Here is a 19,031-nt window from a genome sequence, read left to right as displayed (position 1 = left end):
AACATAATTATTGCAGCGTTGTATAAATATTAGACTATTTTACCCGTGAAATATAGACATATAAGTACCATATACTTAGCAACAATATAATATTTTTTTTTGTGAAATACTTGAATGATAAAATACAATAAATGCATAAATTTAACCATTTCACAAAAGATAAAGTGAGAACGAGAAAACTCTGGAAAAAAGTCTTTTGGCTTAAGTTCTGACATAAGAGGTCAATAAACATGATAATCAGCGATTGTGGATTGTAAATAGATCTATTTCAGTAAATAAGCTGGATCTAATAAGTGTACAGTAAAACTATTTGCTTGTAACAGAAATAAGACAGTTACAGAGATTGATTGAAACTTATGATATGCGATATTTTTCACAACATGTTCCATTGTGTACAAGTACTGTACACGGCCAATCAGTGGCCGTTCCTTCCATAAACTACATTTGTCGACAACTTGACGTCTCCTATATTGGTCGTCAAATGTACGGTTTTCTAGTTTTCTGGTTTTCTGGTTTTCTGGGTTTAAAAATGTAATATGTTTGGTTAATTGGTGCTTAATATACAGTGAAACCCTTAATAAAGAATACATCGGAAGAATTTATTAAATGTCGTCTTGACAATTTTTCAATGAGTTTTATACTATATTACGTAAATTTTAGTATTTGCAAAAGTAAATAAATAGCCATGAATATGCGGGAACAGTTTTAAAGAGTTCCATATAATCATTTAATTAAAAAACTAAATATCTGCAACATTCCATTATCAGAAAATGAAGAATACGACATTTGATGAATTCTTTCGATGTATTCGTTATTAAGGGTTTCACTGTAGTTAGATTTCTACATGATTTACCTGTAATATATAAAGTGATGTAAAATTTGTCTATCTTTATAAAAACCTGCAATAGTTATCATAAGTTTGAGAATTTGTGAAATTTAGAAAATTTATGTATTATTAGAAACTTTTGTATCATGTTGATATTTTTTGGAAAATGGCTTTTTGTCGATGTAAAATTCAAATATTTGTTATTTGAGAAAAAAATACTTGACATGGAGACTAACTTGCTGAGGCTGGGAGACGTATCATGAGCCACAGAGATGATTTTAATTGGGTTAGAGGTCATTTTACGAATCAGGAGGCTTCGGAGGTCGGTTCGCGGGGCTCATGGTTGCTCTGCACCACCTCCCTCGGTGTGCCTTATGATTGACCATGCCCTGTCAACCGTGATAATAACAATTTTGTTTTATCTGTAATTATTATCTGCGCATGAAAAAAAAAAATTGATTTATGAAAATAAAAACTGAAATGAATGTTAAAAATCAAATCTTCCAAATCTCATTAAAACATATTGTGTTTCATAATGTTTTTTGCTGTAACTGGAAAAATATTTTTATCTTGTTAATGTTTTAAGTAATTTTATTTTGATAGTTACAATTAGATTAGTTAATGCCTTTATTAAAAATTCATATATTTAAAAAAAGCAGAGTTGTATGTGAGTCGTAGTTGTATGTGAGTGTGTGTATGTTAAAGTTATTCTCATTTAAAGAGTTGTTTTCCCGATAAACTCTTATCTGAATCAAGAATGTAATGCAAGAAAAGTTAATTGCAGTTGCGTATACTCTGCGTGCATATCAAAACCAGTTCTCTCTGGGTGGAATTTATAAACAAGAATAAATGCCTCAGTGTTCGTTCAGTATCCGAGGAGGTTAAAAGCATTGAATTTTGATAATTTTGATAATTCATATAGTAGTTTCTTATGATTAGAATATTTCATTGATTATTTATGTGAAAGATTCATGTCAGGCTTCGACATCCGTCTTGTGTTTACATTACCGCCCAGAGACAGTACACTGTAGTACAAAAGATGCGTACACCTCTGAAAAAACTTTCCTTGCATTAAATCCTTGATCTGACTAATAAAACAGATACTGTTCAATTTCCTTCAAATTGGCTGTGCTGCAAAAGTCCTCAAGTCCCTCTGACAGGGAAACCACATGTGAAAATAATCAATTTTCATATCAGAGTGATTCGAAGGTTGCAAACTCTTTCGCAAAAACTAAATTTAAAAAAATGCTTTATGGTTCTAAAATGTACAAATCTAGAACTACAAAAAGAACTTTTAGTTAGTGAGTTAAAATTAAGGAACAAGGTGTTGCGACACTTCAAAATTGATCCAAAATTGCAGATTGAATCTATGTGAGGTTTCTATAATAAAGATATCTCCGTCAGTATCGCCAACAATGGCCTGTTTTTAGGCCAGTGACGCGAATCGGCCATGAAACTCTTCAAATAACACTCACTTAAAATTACGCCAATAGTCCCTTTATGTCCCGTGTTTATTGGTTTCTACGACGGAAAGGGTTATCCACAAAGGATGAGATTGTATAGATGGCTTAAAATTCTTCAAATATGACGATCTCAAGTAGGGGGGGGAGGCAACCCACACCTGTTTTAGCTCCAAACCACAAATGACGTCACAAAACGCTGCATTCGTCTATATTTAGAATACAATAGTACAGATTTCTTTCCGGAAGACTCTGAGGGAAAACAGGTGTGGATCGCTTTCTCCCCCCCCCCCCCCTATCCGAAGTTAAACCAACTCTTTTGTCTTGAATGTGGTCTTTAAATGGCTTATCTAATGATTTTGCAAGGAAAGAAGTTCATAGTTGTTGAGCATTATGAATATAAAGAAACAGGCAGTATAAATTCAGTACAGTCGTCTTTGCAGTCTCATGGTTTGTGGGATATTCTTGTAATAGAGTGAATGTAATGTTTGAATACTGGACAGTGGATTCAGCGTGAACTTGAATACTGAAGAATACAGGCTCTCAACACCAGAGAGATATCGATTTAACAATACAAAATATTAAAACTTTTTGTACTAATGTATTTTTACAACTGGTTCCACTACAATTTATGATGATTAAATAAAATTTTTATTATTCTTAAATGTTGAATTTTTTAGACTTGTTTTAATGATAGTGGATAAAGCCAAGCGATAAATAAAAAACTAAATGAATGATGTAAAGTAGTCATGGATGTTTCATCTTTTATGGGTAACATTGTACTAACTTGGTACTATATCCATTATCCAATTAAAAAACATAAAACAGATTGTCCATGAAAGGAAGAGACCGGCTATAGGTAACATATTTGAACCAAGAGTGCAGTACTAAAAAGCAAAAAATTAGGATTCATTTGAAATCATTGAAACGTTTTTACGGTGTAATATTTCTCAGCTTGAGCGTAAATTCGTTTGCAAAATTTCAAATAAGATTAATTTAAAATTATTTTAAAATGTAACAAACTTTCAGCATACTAATTTGTTTTTTAGAAACATATTTCAAAGCAGAATTTTGTGAGGAAATAAGAAATAAGATTATTTATTTTCGATGATACGAGTTAATTTTATTTTCTCAATCTGTAGCTAAACAAGAAGCAGGTGAACAGTAGAATTTATGTTTCATTTTTCGTCCTGGTTATCAATTTTTTCTGGTGAAATTTCTCAGCAAGAATTTACACTCTTACTTAGAAATTAAACACTTTCGGTTCAAATATGTTACCTAGCTATTAGATTGTAATTTGATAAACATTACCGTTTAACGAAGGAGGGGGGAAGGGGCATGCGGCTATGAGCCCAGCAACATCCTGTTCGAAACCAGGTAGTTAGCACTTAGCAGAACCCTGCCCTAACCCAACGGAATCCTTTTCGAGTCCAGCAAAAGACTTAAAAAATCTGGATTCGCAGATGAGTATATAAAATGACCTGGCGCTACCGCTATCCTTTAGAATAGATACTATAGAAGTAAGGCATAAAAAATTCCAGAAAAAATATTTGAATATTTGATATTTGATATTTAAATAGTTATGCAATGTTTTTTTTTGGATATTCAAGAAAACACTGCATAACTGCACAAGTATTATTTGTTACATCTATCACTCATCTCCGAAAACGGAGGCTTAGAGACTATTTTCCGGGGCTCATGGTGGCCCTGCAACCCCTCCCTCACTCTGTGCTCAGATTGAATGAAAGGATTATTTTTACAATCTTTATTCCAAATAGTACAAAAACATTAATACAATAAATCTATCACATTAAAACTTGCTTAAAATTCAGATTTTACCAAAGAAAATACAACCATAAACGAGAATGTTTATATTATTTTATCTGTGTAAAATGTAAAATTGGCATACATCAATTTTTACAAAATATGAAAGGGTTAAAATGGCAAGATATTAAATCCATTACAGATTCTTTAAAGTAAAAATAATTATCAATTAATTAAAAGGACTATGTGCAATATGGAAGCTTATAAAAATTACAAAATTTAATCTACATAAAAATTAAATACAAATAACGTTAAATGCAGATCAGATAAAACCTCGTGCAAATCTGTATGAATTTAAGTGAACCCCGAATCCTGAAATAAATTCATTTATTTTTCAGATAGAGCAGCGTAAACATTTTTAAGCGACAAGAAAAATTTGCCAAAATATTAATATTCGCTCAATATATCTATGAATGCCCCGCACATCTTCCAGTTTTTGACGCCTAATTTAAAAAAATTTGTTGCCATTTTTATGACACTTACTTCAAGAAAATTTAAAAGAAAAACCTATTTGCATTTCCCGTCTTAATATCTTAATTCATTTCTTTGATGTTGTCATTCACACTTTTATAAACCATATTTAAAAAAAAGAGTTTTGAAAAATGAAAATAAATTTTCCTGAATTTTCTCTCTCATCTATTTTCCTCGTCTCTGTAAGGTTTCCCTATAAAACAGAATATTTTCATAATTTGATTTTATTTATCTATCTATAAATTTGGCTTGTCTGTCTTGGTGTCTGTCTGTTTGTTTGTATCCAATAAACGTCAAAACAGCTGAACCGATCGAGCCCAGATTTTTTGTGGGACATCACGTGACCACAGGGAAGGTTTATGAATGATCTATTTAAGGTAAGAAAATAGGTTTAAGGTGAGAAAGTAGGTTTTAGGAAGGAGCATAGGTTTAAGGTAAGAAAATTGGGTTAGGGTTAGAAAATAGGGTTAAGATAAGAAAATAGGTTTAAGGTAAGAGAATAGGTTTAAGGTAAGAAAATAGGGTTAGGGTAAGAAAATAGGGTTAAGATAAGAAAATAGGTTTAAGGTGAGAAAATAGGGTTAGGGTAAGAAAATAGAATTAAGATAAGAAAATAGGTTTAAGGTAAGAAAATAGGTTAAGGTAAGCAAATAGGTTAAGGGTAAGAAAATAGGTTTAAGGTAAGAAAATAGGTTTAAGGTAAGAAAATAGGTTTAAGGTAAGAAAACAGGTTTAAGGTAAGAAAATAGGTTTAAGGTAAGAAAATAGGTTAAGGGTAAGAAAATAGGTTTAAGGTAAGAAAATAGGTTAAGGTAAGAAAATAGGTTTAAGGTAAGAGCATTGGTTTAAAGTAAGAAAATTAGATTAAGGTAATAAAGTAGGTTCAAGGTAAGAAAATAGGTCTTTTAATGTTATCTAATAGGGTACAGGTTCAGATAAAGACTGCAAGTAAATAGTATTGCAGAGGTCGTCGTGTATACCAAGACAATGAAGATGATACACTTAAACATAGAAACAAAGAGAAGTGGTCAATAAACAACTTCTCGTTGCTACTTGTAAACTTATGAATTAAAAATAAAGCCTGTTGGAAATTAAAATAGAAAAGTCGTATTCATTGCATTGATATAATGCCGACCATTGTAGGGTTTCGTCAATGTTCTTTCATTAAATTTTGTGATCTGTGATAGATTTTGCTCTTCCGTCAATTTGAAGTTACTGGTAGACGACATTTTGGACTTTACGAGACTAGTATTTTTATGTGTTTTTAGTGGGTTACCATTAAAAGTTTGATCATGAAATAGAAGTGGTCACTTGATTACCATGTTTATTGGGACACCCTGTATCTCTCTAACTATAAACAAGGCAGGCTAACCTTTGGGATTGTCTGAATACGGAGTCATGAACCCTTCTCCTGCGTCTTCATCTGAACTCATGTCATCATGAAAAGGTTTTAATCCACCAGATGGCTCTGCAGGGTTCACCGGCTTGTACCTAGACAACTATAAAGTAATTATTCAAGCTTACAATCTACACACATACTTTGTTTGTCCGTTTGTGAATTTACTGATCGGGCCCAAATTTTGTTTGGGACCTCACGTGACACCTGAGTTTGAATTTTCGAAACTAACATCTCCTTGTCACAGCTGATCTGACGGCATTCTGTCTACTACAGAGAGAAAGCTTGCTAAATAGTCTTTTATTGGTCGAATCAGAACCAATCCTGACTTGGGTTCTATCGAAGCTCGAGTTTGGGTTTTACTTGGGTTTAAGCTTTTAAAATCTCATCTCAGGAAGGATTCATGGATGCTCAAAATGAGAAAAATTTGTGTCCAAATGTTTTTGATTTTTGTAACATTTTGGAATTGCGTAAAAATTATTACTAAATCCGCCAACTTTTTTTGCTATTGTTTTTATGCACAAAGATGCTCACGGATAAAGCCACATATAAAAGTCTTACTTTTTTACAATGTGTACATAGAGAAACTGTTCACCATTGCATAAGAAGATGGGAACAAAGCACCCTGTAAGTCTAGTAATATCTTTAATTCACCAATCTTTAGAGTTAAGTAATAATATAGACGTAATTAGTTTTAACTTTTAGTTCTGAAAAATAAGACTTTTAGTGTGATATTCTCTGAGGATAATCCTGTACCATTTGCAATGTAATCCACCCATAACACTAAATATAAGTGTCCAGGGTTACCAGTAAAGAATGCGACTAAAAAACGATTGTAAAGAATTCACGTGGATAAAACGGTTCTGTCAATATTCCAGAAAGCTGTGACTTTCGATCACAATTGTTCTATATGACGAATAATTTCTTAGCCTTTTTTCTTAAATACTTTTTTGTTTGCATGTGCATTTTGAATGAAAAGTATAAAACAAACAAATACGTAAGTTTAACATTTGTTTAATTATAGACCAAAACGCGTACGATTTTAAATAAAAAAAACCGAATGCCTCTAACTTTGGTTAGTCCGGGATAAATTGCTCAACCCATTTTCTTGCATTCAAGGTTCCTTGCAAGCCAAAACTGGCTTATTCCTACGCTTAATCAATATCACTTGGTTAACCATCAAAATACTTAATTAAACGTAGGAACACAAGATCAAGAGTTTTGGGTCGTTCTTAAATTCTCATTCTTTGCGTTTAACCCTGAACCTAGCATGTTTATTATTTACCCTTTTCCAGCTGTAGGAACCTGGAGTACCCGGTCATATACAGTTCCAGGTCTATATACTCCACCTTAAAAGTTTGATAGATTAAAAAGTTTTCGAATCTGACAAAAATTGTTTTAGTATTGTTTAATGCCAAATCAAACAGATTCCACGTTCCAATCTCAGTTATTATGGATAATTTTAGTGAGACAGAGAGATAAAAAAATTTAAGGAAAAAAATTTGTTATGCTGAATATTAGATTTTCCTGCTTTTTTTTATAAAGCTACAAATTATGTCATGAGTTAAAAATACATTGTTTTCTACAGAACAGAGTGATATACATTAGCTATCATTTTTTGCCTAGAACTAACCTTTATTGGATTTCCTCTTGTATATATCCTAGAACTAATCTTTATTGGATTTCCTCCAATATATATCCTAGAACTAACCTTTATTGGATTTCCTCTTGTATATGTCCTAGAACTAACCCTTATTGGATTTCCTCCTGTATATGTCCTAGAACTAACCTATATTGGATTTCCTCCTGTATATATCCTGGAACTAACCTTTATTGGATTTCCTCCTGTAAATATCCTAGAACTAACCTTTATTGGATTTCCTCCTGTATATGTCCTAGAACTAACCTTTATTGGATTTCCTCCAATATATATCCTAGAACTAACCTTTATTGGATTTCCTCTTGATATCCTAGAACTAACCTTTATTGGATTTCCTCCTGTATATGTCCTAGAACTAACCTTTATTGGATTTCCTCCTGTACATATCCTAGAACTAACCTTTATTAGATTTCCTCCTGTATATGTCCTAGAACTAACCTTTATTAGATTTCCTCCTGTATATCCCCTAGAACTAACCTTTATTAGATTTCCTCCTGTATATATAGACGAGGAGAACTATGATGAGGATAATGTTAATGAGGAATCCGAAGGTAAGGAGGTAGTACCACCTAGTGGAGGAGAACACCTACACAAACAACATTAATTAAAGGGACTGTTTTGAATCTAACATGTCACTAAAGGGTACTGTTTTGAATCTAACATGTCACTAAAGGGTACTGTTTTGAATCTAACATGTCACTAAAGGGTACTGTTTTGAATCAAACATGTCACTAAAGGGTACTGTTTTGACGCGAACATGTCCCCCTTAAACTCTTTATTGATTATGACAAAAGTATTTATTATTACAATTTATTCAATGTTAATAAAATTGACTACTTTTAATATAAGTATAATTCGGGATTACGTCGATTTTAAATAGTTTAGTGTCCAATTATTTTTCTCTACTCGTGTAAATAAAAGTTTACACTAAAGTTGATAAACCCCTAAATTGAATACGTCATCAGTGAAGTTTGGTTTCTGATAAGCTTGACTTTAAAAAGGCAGTGTTTGAGAATAAGGAGAGTTGAAAATTTTCAATAAAACCTCCAGGTTGATATTGACGCCATTAATGCTACATAAACAAGAATTGATATAAAAACATTTCCAGGAATGTAAAAATCCAATATTCACCTAATTTTTTTCATTAAATGCTTAACTTTGCAATGGTATCAAAAGTCGAAATTAAGCATTATTTATTGGGTTTAACTTAACCATATTTAAATTAATGATTTACATTTTTTTATGTAAACACGGATAAACTCTTTTTTCGTATTTAACAGATTTATGGACGAGATATCTGAAATTTTTTGAAAACGAAAAAATGATCCAAAATTTTTTCCCAACTTCATTTCAGACATCGTGAAAATTATTAAACATTTATTTTTCTCAAATCATTCAAATCCGCAAAATGTTGCGATGTAAGAAAACCCTTTTTATTAGCATATAATTCATGGAAAGGTTACATGAACTAATATATACATCATGATAAGATTGAGATAGTTAGTTACCTGCAGAACCAAGTTCTTCTCGTGACAATATTTCTCACCAGGTTGGGATTTATCAAGCTCAGCATCACCGTAGCAACTCTCACACTAGGAAAAGGCGACATTTGAAAAGACGACATTTGCAATTACGAAAACGCTGACAACAAACAAAACTTAAGTAAATAACCTAGGAGTTAAATAAAAGTTTTTAAGTTCGAGTCATGTTATTAGATTCTAGATCAGAAAAATGAAAAGTGAATATAATTTGAAACATCTGAAAAACTAATATGTTCATCCCAAAGGGGTAATTTTTTTTACAATTTTGGAAGTAAACATTTCCGATTTGGCTGAAATTTTGCCCACTGCTTAATTTTTGCAGAGCAAAAACGATTTTAATGTTACAATTTTTTTAAGACCTCCGGGGAGTTACAGGGCAGCAAAATTTAAAAAAAAAGAAAACTTGAGAAAAATGCTTTTTTTTAAATGTTGCAACTTTTTTGTTTTTGAAAAAAAGTCAAATTTTTGACCAACTAAAAATCAACAAAATTTTTTTTTTGTAAAATAGAAAAAAAATATTTTTGGGTTAAATTAGACAAATAAAAAATAAATAAAACATAGTAGATATTTAAAAACATATTTTTATTTATATTAATATAAATTCTGTATTTCCAAAAAAAAATCGTGGCTATCAGGGTTCTTCAATATAGTAGGTAGGGGTTCTCAAAAAGACCAAAAAACATCAAAAATCATAAAATCTTCAATTTTTGGCATTGTACATGCAAATTATGTGTCGTTTAAGTGGTTGTTTGGCTCTAGGAGTCCATTTTTGGGGTCAAAATTGCCTAAAAGTCACTCAAATGGGCTTTTCACTAGTATATCGGCTCCAACAACTCGAAAAACTCAAAAATCTCAAAAAGTTTTTGTTTCAAAAATGACTTTTTGATGACTGAAGCCGCCGGCCATTACTATCTAAAGCCCAATAAAACACTCGAAGAAATAATGTTTGTTTGATTTATTTTATAAGGAAGACGGCATTTGCGAAAAAATATTTTTTTTGTGTGTTTTCCCCTCGAAAATACATTTTAGAACTTACTACGCAGTTATTAATGTAAAATGTTTTAAATTGGTTTTGATGGTTAAAATTGTGCTAAAATAAAACACATAAGGGGTAGGCTCTCCAAGCAGGGTAGGCACTCCATACAAGACACTGGTAAGAAGACTAACCTTGCTATTGGTTGGTCCTGAGCATGTTTTACAAGTGTAATAACACTGCAAACAATGTGAAGAAAGGTCAGATTCCCCCTGCACAGTAAACTACAGTCAACCAATCAATGGTGTTTGATCTTCAACAACACAGTAATTAAGAAATGAACCGGACAAGAAGGAGAATGCTTGAGAGAGAGAGGGGGGGAGTTGAAAAAAAATACAATGCAGAGTTGGGACTATTTTATTGGGAAGGTGAGATGAAAAAAGGTAAAATCAGAAGTAAAATGATGATGAGATTAAGTATTAGGAGGATGATGAAAAATATGATAAAAAATAATGATAAAAATTCTGATAAGAATTATAAGAATAATGATGAAATGTTGCTAAGAGTAAATAATTACAATAAGTAAAATGACGAGAATAACGAGTATGATAATGACGACAATGATGAGGAATACTAGAATTACGAGAATGAAGAGCTTGATGAAAATTTAAATTAAGCGCCGGCTTAAATCTTGAAACATTTAATACAAATTTAAGTGGAACCAGCTATGATTAAGCCGCGGCTTAATTTTAAACCGCCGCTCAAATTCTTTAAATTCGACCAAAGGTTCAAGTAGTTTCCTGATAATATCCTTCTTCAGGACATTTTGTTACACAATTCCCGGACAGAACCAGATATCCAGGCTTACAGGCACTACACCAGGCAGCTGTACTCTAGATAGTAGATAGTTTAGTACTGTACACTACACCAGGCAGCTGTACTCTAGATAATAGATAGTTTAGTACTGTACACAACAATAGACAGCTTTACCCTAGTAGATAGTTTAGTAATGTACACTACACCAGGCAGCTGTACTATAGATAGTAAATATTTAAGTACTGTACATAGTACACTGCAACTACACCAGACAGCTGTACTCTAGATAATAGATAGTTTAGTAATGTACAGTGTACACTCGCCATGGCAGCTGTTCTCTAAATAGCAATGTGTGCTATACACTGTACTGTGTGTTCACTGTGTACGTACTGCAGTGTGTACATAGTTTAGTACTGTACACTGTACACTGTACACTACACCAGGGAGCTCTACACTAAATAGTACTGTGTGCTATACACTGCACTGTGTGTTCACTGTGTACGTACTGTAGTGTGTACATAATTTAGTACTGTACACTGTACACTACACCAGGGAGCTCTACTCTAAATAGTACTGTGTACTGTGTGTACACTGTACGTACTGCAGTGTGTACGGTGTACAGTGTAGTACAGTTCATTTCTTGTTTACCTGGACAAGACAATTTTCTATACTGGTGGGAACAACAGCCTCCGGTAAAGGATTATTAAAAGCTTCAGGAACCAATGGACTAGCCTAAATTAAGAAAAATAGTAAAGTATTTGAAAACGTTGGTCTAGAATATTTAAAAAAGTATTGATTTTATAAAAATCTTTTTTTTCCGGCGTGGTTTTTGGCTCAAAATTGGGTTCCAAACTTTATTTTCATTCTTAAGAAAAAAAGGATTTAAAAATTTGCTTACTTGATGAGTAGGGGGGGCGGAAGATTCAGTGGCCAGCGGTCTAGACCGATGATTAGAACGAGTCGTGGATTCTGGTTTAATGGCGGGCGCGGGAACCGGTTCCTTCGGTTTAGGATTAGACGGAGAAGGCAGGGAGGGAGTTGGTGCAGGGAGAGTAGGAGGAGGAGAAGGATCGGAGAGTGTTCCATGAAAAGTGAGAGACCAGGCCAATAACTCAACCTAAAAAATTATTAAATCCTTTCAGCAATTTTCAACGGAATTATTACGAAAACAAGAAACCCCTACCAAAAACAAATTTGAGACAAAAATGCAAAAAAAAGATTGCATTTTTCATCATTTAGTTTTGTTTTTCATGCTTGTGCAGCAAAATATATGAGAAATATATCAAGATTGAAGCGTATTTGACATTTTCAATTAAGAGACGATATGCATTGGAAAAAGAAAAACATGAACGTTTCAATATATCATTTATTTGTCTTTAAAACAATTTTACTCTTTATCTCTGGTTCTTCCTAATTTATACATGTGAAAATGGGATGAGCAAAATTCGATGGACTGTTTACTATATACATTATGAATACACTTTTATTCTAAATAATTGTCTTTTCTTTCTTGGCAAACTAGTTGTTCTAATCCCATCTTTGTATTAACAACTAAGCTCTAGCATTTTGTATTTTTATTTTATTTCCCCCCCCCATTACCCCTCCTCCTCCACCTCCCTCCCTTGTGTAGAAATCCACTCATTGTGCAGTAAACCAATCCAATCTAATTAACCTTAAAATTAATCTATTGGTGAAACCAGATCCACCTTACTCTAACAAGCCCTCCTTATCTTTACAGTTACGCAAGTTTCTTTCCTCATGTAATTTCCTCTGGCCTCTTTACCTTTACACAAACTGCTTTCCTCACATAATGTCCTCCTTTAATAATGGACAAAAATACAAAGGTCAAACAGTTTAAACATAAATGATGGGGAGTTGCCATTCTATGTTGCGCGCACATGCCCCGTAAAATTCCAAAACAGAGAGAGGGGGATTGAATTTTGTAGAAATTAGTATGTATTTAGGGTTAGGTTAGGTTAGGTTAAGACACTTTCTGGGCCGAGCGCTGCGGCTAGGACAGGCTAGGGGGCCGAGCGCTGCGGCCACATGTCTTACATTTAAGACCCCATCAGCTGCCAGTCTCTACGCAGGCATCCCACAGATATTATTTTTCTTAATCTACAAAATTCAATCCCCCTCTATCTGTTTTGGAATTTTACGGGGCATGTGCGCGCAACATAGAATGGCAAATACCTAAATGATGATGAAGGTCTAACACATGAAAGAGACTGTAAGCATAGTTCCAAGTGACCTCCAAGCAAAGATGGCATTGCTTGATTCACAAGGATAAACTAAAAAGCTTGTCTGATTAAGTATAAATGAAGCTAGATATCAATGTTTATAATTTTAAAAAATGATTATTTTCCATTGTAGTTTATTTACAAAAATGACTTGCGCATTTCTCCTGCTAGAATTATACACACCTGTGCAGAATAACGACAACTATACACACATAATAAAGGTTTCGGAATAATATCAAGGCTGTGAGTTGAGCATTGCCACCTCTGCATTGGAGGGTCACTGTTTTTTTTATGGACCATGAACATTCAAAACTAACATGAGTATAAACCTCACCTAATTGTCCCAACTAGTATTGAACTACATAATACAATATTACGACCTCTTATCCTCACAACTCTTGGACTTCATAATACAATATTACGACCTCATGTCCTCACAACTCTTGGACTTCATAATACAATATTACGACCTCATGTCCTCACAAGTCTTGACCTACATAATACAATATTACGACCTCATGTCCTCACAAGTCTTGACCTACATAATACAATATTACGACCTCATGTCCTAACAAGTGTTGAACTACATAATACAATAACACGACCTCTTGGCTTATCTATGTGCTCTAGTATACAATACATATTACAATATACATGTATACACTATACTATATGTTTAGTCATGAAACCTAAGGTAATTAAATGAAGGGTAATTAAAGGTTATAGACAAAACATGCAATCTAGATACAATTCGTGGAATCAATGGAGAGATAAGCTATAAACTGTTAAGGAAGGGGGGGGGGAATTTGAATTTTTGTCTTAGAAAAGGAAACGAAGAGGTAAAGCTTTCCTCAGATGTACACAATAAACCAACATATTAATGTGTACATCACGATATGATTATGTATCTAACACTGTAAACTTGTATATAGAGTGATCGTATTTCTAGGGGGGGATTTTGTGGAATTGAGCAACTTTAACTTGGGGGATGTTCGTGCATTTTCTTACGATGCAATATTTTGTCATTCTTGTCTTAAACAAACAATTGAACTGGAATGTACTGCAGTAAACAATCAGTGGCGTACATAGGGGGGGGGGCAGTAGTCCTCTTGCCCCCCCCTGGGAGTTCGTCTAAGGATTTGTCTAAATTCACTGTTAACACAAAATTTTAAGATACTTTAAACTAAAACTTTTGCAAAAACGAGACCTCGACATATTAGATGCTTATAACATGATGGAAGATGTAATACATATTTTCTATTCTTCTATTTTTTTCTTACAGTCAATTAATAAAGAAATTGAGTCTTTGGCACAAACTCAAATTCAGAATGTTTGACCTAACAAAATTCATAGCTTGAAATATCTAAGGTATACAACCATAGATAAAGATGGATTGCGCATAAGACGACATTTTTCATCTTAAAAGATATTAATGTACAGAGATGTTTAAAAGACATTCCTATTATATTGATTAATTCTCAAAATAATATTCACTCCTGAGTGGTTTAATAATTATGAAATTCATTAAAACACCAAACCACCCCGCTTATCATTGAAGTACACTTTGACCCCTAGCAGTATGAGTTCGCGGACTGTAAAATTCTTGGTGATTTTGCGTACATAAGCTACCTATGTTTATTTATTTATCTATGTCTACAACATTTGCTTCCAAAGATATAGTGATTAGAAAATCAGAGTTTGTGGCAAAGACTCAATTCCTTTATTTCAATAAAGAGATATTAAGCGTAATTTCAAGTTCCCCTTTATGCAATGATGACAATAACATCGAATGAAGGAAAGAGAAGTTTTAGCTTTCTAAAGAGAATACTTCATTACACAAGATGTACTAAGACGGAGAGCAGACTTAACGATCTTGCACTTATGGCTCACTACTGAGAAAATCATTTAAATGTTTGTGCAAGCAAATCCAAGAAAATTGAAGCTTAAAAGAGTCGGTGAATATGTAGATGGAGTAAATTCTATCTAAAAATTTCAGAAAAAATTTCGTTTATTAGTGATAATATGATTTTTTAATGATGCTGTGATGGAGTTAAGTGATAAATTTATAAATTTATAAAGTTAAAAAGTTAAAGTTAGTTTTCCGAGCAAAGGAATAAATTTTAGACTCTATAAGGTTAGTAACACTCAAAAATGTAGTCTTTTTGGTGTACTTTTATGGTGTTAATTGACTTTTTAAGCAAAACAATTCCAGGGGGGGGGCAAAAAACAGCCAGGGGGGGGGGGAAATTTTTTTATTCGCGCTTCGCGCGAAATCTTGCCCCCCCCCCGGCTAAAATCCTGCATACGCGCCTGTATACAATCCATATGAAGTGTCTATTTCTATCATACAGATATTCTATTATCTATATTTAACCACTCCCAAGAAATAAATTGTTAGTGTGTAGCCCATGGAATTTAAATGTTTTCTATTTGATGACACTAGAGGGCCTGTAAAGGAAATTTCAAGTGACAATTCATTTATAGTGTGGCATGTTTAATTCACAACAGTTCCCATAAAAGAAATAAGATATTCATTTTCTTTATTTTAAAAACAGACTATTTTAAATTGCGGTTTCTTTACTAACACTTGCGTATTGTTGCTAGGAAACGAAGGAAGAATTACCAGAATTAAGCTTGAAAAATGACGTTATCTTCCATAAACATGATCAGATACCACGGGCAGCCGTAGTACATTTGAGTTTCCGAGCCGGGTTAACCTTTCCGGTCCCACTTTTTACTGTATCGCCCTGACATTGGGTAAATAAAGCAGACACTTAATAGGACTAGCCGGCGCAACAAGGTTGACGCGGTCAGATTTTAGGTTGAACTTACTTTTACCAAAAGTCAGAGATGCGTGAAGTGGTTCAGAATCAGAGTACCGTTGTGAATCGAGTATGCCCTCTTTTTTCTTTTCATCCACTTGACATTTGTACAGTCTCTTTAGAAGCATATTAGTAGACGCTTCAAAATAGAATATTCCAGTTTAAATTTAAATAACGTGATATACCCCATCTCAATCAAATTACGTCTTAAGGTTTCTCTCCTCTGCAAAATATTAATGAAAATAATAGCCAATTAGTAATATAACGGATAATGAATACCTTTTAATTAATATAGGAAGGAGAATTAAGCGCAAGCGAGGGACTAGGAGTGAAGGGGGGGGGGTAACTTAATTCAATTAATCTTGTATTTTTTCTTTCATCATTAATCTTCCATTTAATTAAATAAACCCTACCATTATTCTTCCATCTTTGTATAAACCCTACCATTATTCTTCCATCTTTATATAAACTCTACCATTGATATTCCATCTTTATATAAACCCTACCATTATTCTGTCATCTTTATATAAACCCTACCATGGACATTCCATCTTTATATAAACCCTACCATTGATATTCCATCTTTATATAAACCCTACCATTGATATTCCATCTTTATATAAACCCTACCATTGATATTCCATCTTTATATAAACCCGACCATTGATCATTCATCTATTTATAACCCTTCCATTATCTTCCATCTTTATATAAACCCTACCATTGCTATTCTATCTTTATATACACCCTACCATTGATCTTTCATGTTTATATAAACCCTACCATTATTCTTCCATCTTTATATAAACCCTACCATTGATATTCCATCTTTATATAACCCCTACCATTATCTTCCATCTTTGTGTAAACCCTACCATTGATCTTCCATCTTTATATAAACCCTACCATTGATCTTTCATCTTAGTATAAAGCCTACCATTGATCTTCCATCGTTCTGTATTTCAAGAAGCCATGATCCTTTTGGATTCTCTCCCCAGCAGAATACAGTCAGGAACGGCCAATCCTAAATAATAAATCTTAACAATATTTTTAGAAGTATCATAAAGAAAAGTATTCCCAGAATCCAGATCTAGAAGTATCATGAAGAAAAGTATTCCCAGAATCCAGATCTAGAAGTATCATGAGGGGAAAAGTATTCCCGGAATCCAGATCTAGAAGTATACTGAGAGCAAAAGTATACATGAAATCCAGGTCTAGAAGTATCATGAGGGGAAAGTATGCCTAATATCCAGCTCTAGAAGTATCATGGGGGGAAAAGTATACCTGATATCCAGATCTAGAAGCATCATAAAAGGAAAAGTATACCTGGAATATAGGTCTAGAAGTAGCATGAGGGGAAAAGTATAACTGGAATCAAGGTTTAGAAGTATCATGAAGGGAAAGTATACCTGAAATCCAGCTAGAAATATCATGAGGGGAAAAGTATACCTGGAATATAGGTCTAGAAGTAGCATGAGGGGAAAAGTATAACTGGAATCCAGCTAGAAATATCATGAGTGGAAAGTATACCTGGAATCAAGGTTTAGAAGTATCATGAGGGGAAAGTATACCTGAAATCCGGCTAGAAATATCATGAGGGGAAAAGTATACCTGGAATCCAGCTCTAGAAGTATCATGAGGTCTACGGGCTAGTAGCTGAGATTTAGTTCCCCCCGTCAGATCTAGAAGTATCATGAGGGAGTGTATACCTGGAATCCAGCTCTAGAAGTATCATGGGGGGAAAAGTATACCTGATATCCAGATCTAGAAGTATCATGAAAGGAAAGTATACCTGAAATCCAGCTAGAGATACCATGAGGGGAAAAGTATACCTGGAATATAGGTCTAGAAGTAGCATAAGGGAAAAGTATAACTGGAATCCAGCTAGAAATATCATGAGGGGGAAAGTATACCTGGAATCAAGGTTTAGAAGTATCATGAGGGGAAAGTATACCTGAAATCCAGCTAGAAATATCATGAGGGGAAAAGTATACCTGGAATCCAGCTCTAGAAGTATCATGAGGTCTACGGGCTAGTAGCTGAGATTTAGTTCCCCCCGGAGAGGTCAAATACATTTGAACATCACCGCGACGTAAAGCGGTCAGCGTTATGTGTGCTTGAACATGCTCTAGGAAGTTGACGTCTCCTGAATCTTGAACCTGCATCTTGGCAGACCTGGAGCTTGAAGGAGGTATCGAGACTCGTCCTGGATAGATTTCCATTATCCAATATCCAATATAGCGGGACATTATCAGCTTGACATTTAAGTGAATTCCAAACCAATATAAAGATGTTTAATTATCGTTATATCAGTTATTCATTAATTAAAACTTAACAATTGGTAAAATTTAACAATAACAACGAGACGTGTAACTGGCAAAAATAAGCTAATTTTTAACAATAAATGTCAAAATGTCAAAAACTTAAACAAAGTTAATATGATCGATTAAAAGATAAATGATATTAAGGACACACTTCAGATAAAGAACATAAAGTTCATTGAATTTAAAAAACTGTCACTTTAAATTATGCTGAAAGTCCTTTTAATACGCACATAGAATTATTTTATAATTTCAGTTGTGCATTAAAAGTTAAAAAAAAAAAATTTTAATGAAAGGGACTGTAGAGTAATTTCAAGTGATGTTCAATGAAAAAATGATAATGTCTGATTTACAACAGTACCCTTAATTTTAATTAAGAGTCTTTTACAAAAGTGACATACGCATTTTCTACTGCAGGAAAACATAGAAAGCATAAAGGAATTATCAGAATTAAACTATTTCAAACCTAGAAAAACGAAAATATCTTCCACATTATAACTGATCTGANCCGAGGTGGTTAGGACGAGAAAATGAGGAGAATGTGGTTCGGACAACAGATTGATATGGTTGGCCTTCCTCCCCTCGCATGTTAATGATACATAAAATTAAAAAATAAAACTTTTTAAACCTATTAACAATTATTGAATTTATATAAAAAATCTGAATATTCCCCCTTATCAT

General features: G+C 33.3%; 1 protein-coding gene across 5 annotated transcripts in view; it reads right to left on the bottom strand.

Moving 5' to 3' along the window:
- Positions 1-4,036: 4,036 nt before the first annotated feature.
- LOC111708112 (furin-like protease kpc-1) overlaps positions 4,037-19,031 on the bottom strand; it is a 32,071-nt gene continuing 17,076 nt past the window's right edge. For 3 of the 5 annotated variants that reach the window (XM_023481382.1, XM_023481378.1, XM_023481380.1), the window contains 13 exons: positions 18,076-18,235; positions 17,641-17,692; positions 16,967-17,053; positions 11,866-12,084; positions 11,616-11,699; positions 10,952-11,044; positions 10,346-10,435; positions 9,146-9,229; positions 8,115-8,223; positions 7,263-7,326; positions 5,954-6,072; positions 4,729-4,774; positions 4,037-4,422 (listed from right to left, as the gene is read on the bottom strand). In XM_023481382.1, the coding sequence (XP_023337150.1) occupies positions 4,743-4,774; positions 5,954-6,072; positions 7,263-7,326; positions 8,115-8,223; positions 9,146-9,229; positions 10,346-10,435; positions 10,952-11,044; positions 11,616-11,699; positions 11,866-12,084; positions 16,967-17,053; positions 17,641-17,692; positions 18,076-18,235 (1,193 nt within the window). In that variant the 3' untranslated portion in view covers positions 4,037-4,422; positions 4,729-4,742. Of the gene's footprint in view, positions 4,423-4,728; positions 4,775-5,953; positions 6,073-7,262; positions 7,327-8,114; positions 8,224-9,145; positions 9,230-10,345; positions 10,436-10,951; positions 11,045-11,615; positions 11,700-11,865; positions 12,085-16,966; positions 17,054-17,640; positions 17,693-18,023; positions 18,236-19,031 lie in introns of all 5 variants that reach the window. The other 2 variants (XM_023481381.1, XM_023481379.1) reach the window with 2 other exon arrangements.

This window comes from Eurytemora carolleeae, unplaced genomic scaffold (genome assembly GCF_000591075.1).
Source record: "Eurytemora carolleeae unplaced genomic scaffold, Eaff_2.0 scaffold816, whole genome shotgun sequence".
Classification (NCBI taxonomy): domain Eukaryota; kingdom Metazoa; phylum Arthropoda; class Copepoda; order Calanoida; family Temoridae; genus Eurytemora; species Eurytemora carolleeae.
This window is presented reverse-complemented; position numbering and strand designations above follow the sequence as displayed.